Source organism: Penaeus monodon, chromosome 15 (assembly GCF_015228065.2).
Source record: "Penaeus monodon isolate SGIC_2016 chromosome 15, NSTDA_Pmon_1, whole genome shotgun sequence".
In the NCBI taxonomy this organism is placed as follows: Eukaryota; Metazoa; Arthropoda; class Malacostraca; order Decapoda; family Penaeidae; genus Penaeus; species Penaeus monodon.
In genome coordinates this window covers 38,782,834-38,783,223 of record NC_051400.1, presented here as the reverse complement: position 1 = coordinate 38,783,223, position 390 = coordinate 38,782,834, and the positions used below count along the sequence as shown (strand labels likewise).

At 52.1% G+C, this 390-nt stretch overlaps 1 protein-coding gene across 1 annotated transcript in view; it reads right to left on the bottom strand.

Annotated features, from left to right (window-relative positions):
• Window positions 1–390, bottom strand: part of LOC119582359 (nesprin-1-like) — a gene marked incomplete at its 3' end in the record, with an annotated part of 145,991 nt that overhangs the window by 19,588 nt on the left and 126,013 nt on the right. Inside the window, 1 exon segment of the mRNA XM_037930574.1 lies at window positions 136–300. Within this exon segment, the coding sequence (XP_037786502.1) occupies window positions 136–300 (165 nt within the window).

The window sequence follows — 390 nt, the reverse complement described above, 5'->3', positions numbered from 1 at the left end:
GTCTTATTAATAAACGGATCACTTAAAAAATCGACCAGTACCTAAGAAAGTCTCACCCACGATATCTCTTCCAAGATAAGGAAGAAAAGGGAAGCTCCGAAAAAATCCCAGAATGACCACGTTTTGTTGGCCTACCTGCAGGTTGGTGAGCACGTTGGTATAGTTGGACTGCAGCTGCACCGTCATATCCCGGATGGGCATGTGGGCGCTGTACTCCATGAGCACCTCGCAGCGGTCGTTGACGATCTCCAGGTCCGTCTTCTTGTTGTTGGCCTCCAGCAGGAGCTCCTGTAAAGACGTCTTCATTTGTGGAGAGGGAAGAGAGAGAGGTCAGTCAACACAGCCGTGGAGAAGGGAGTCTTGCGAGGGGGGTTGAGGGGGGGGGGTCCT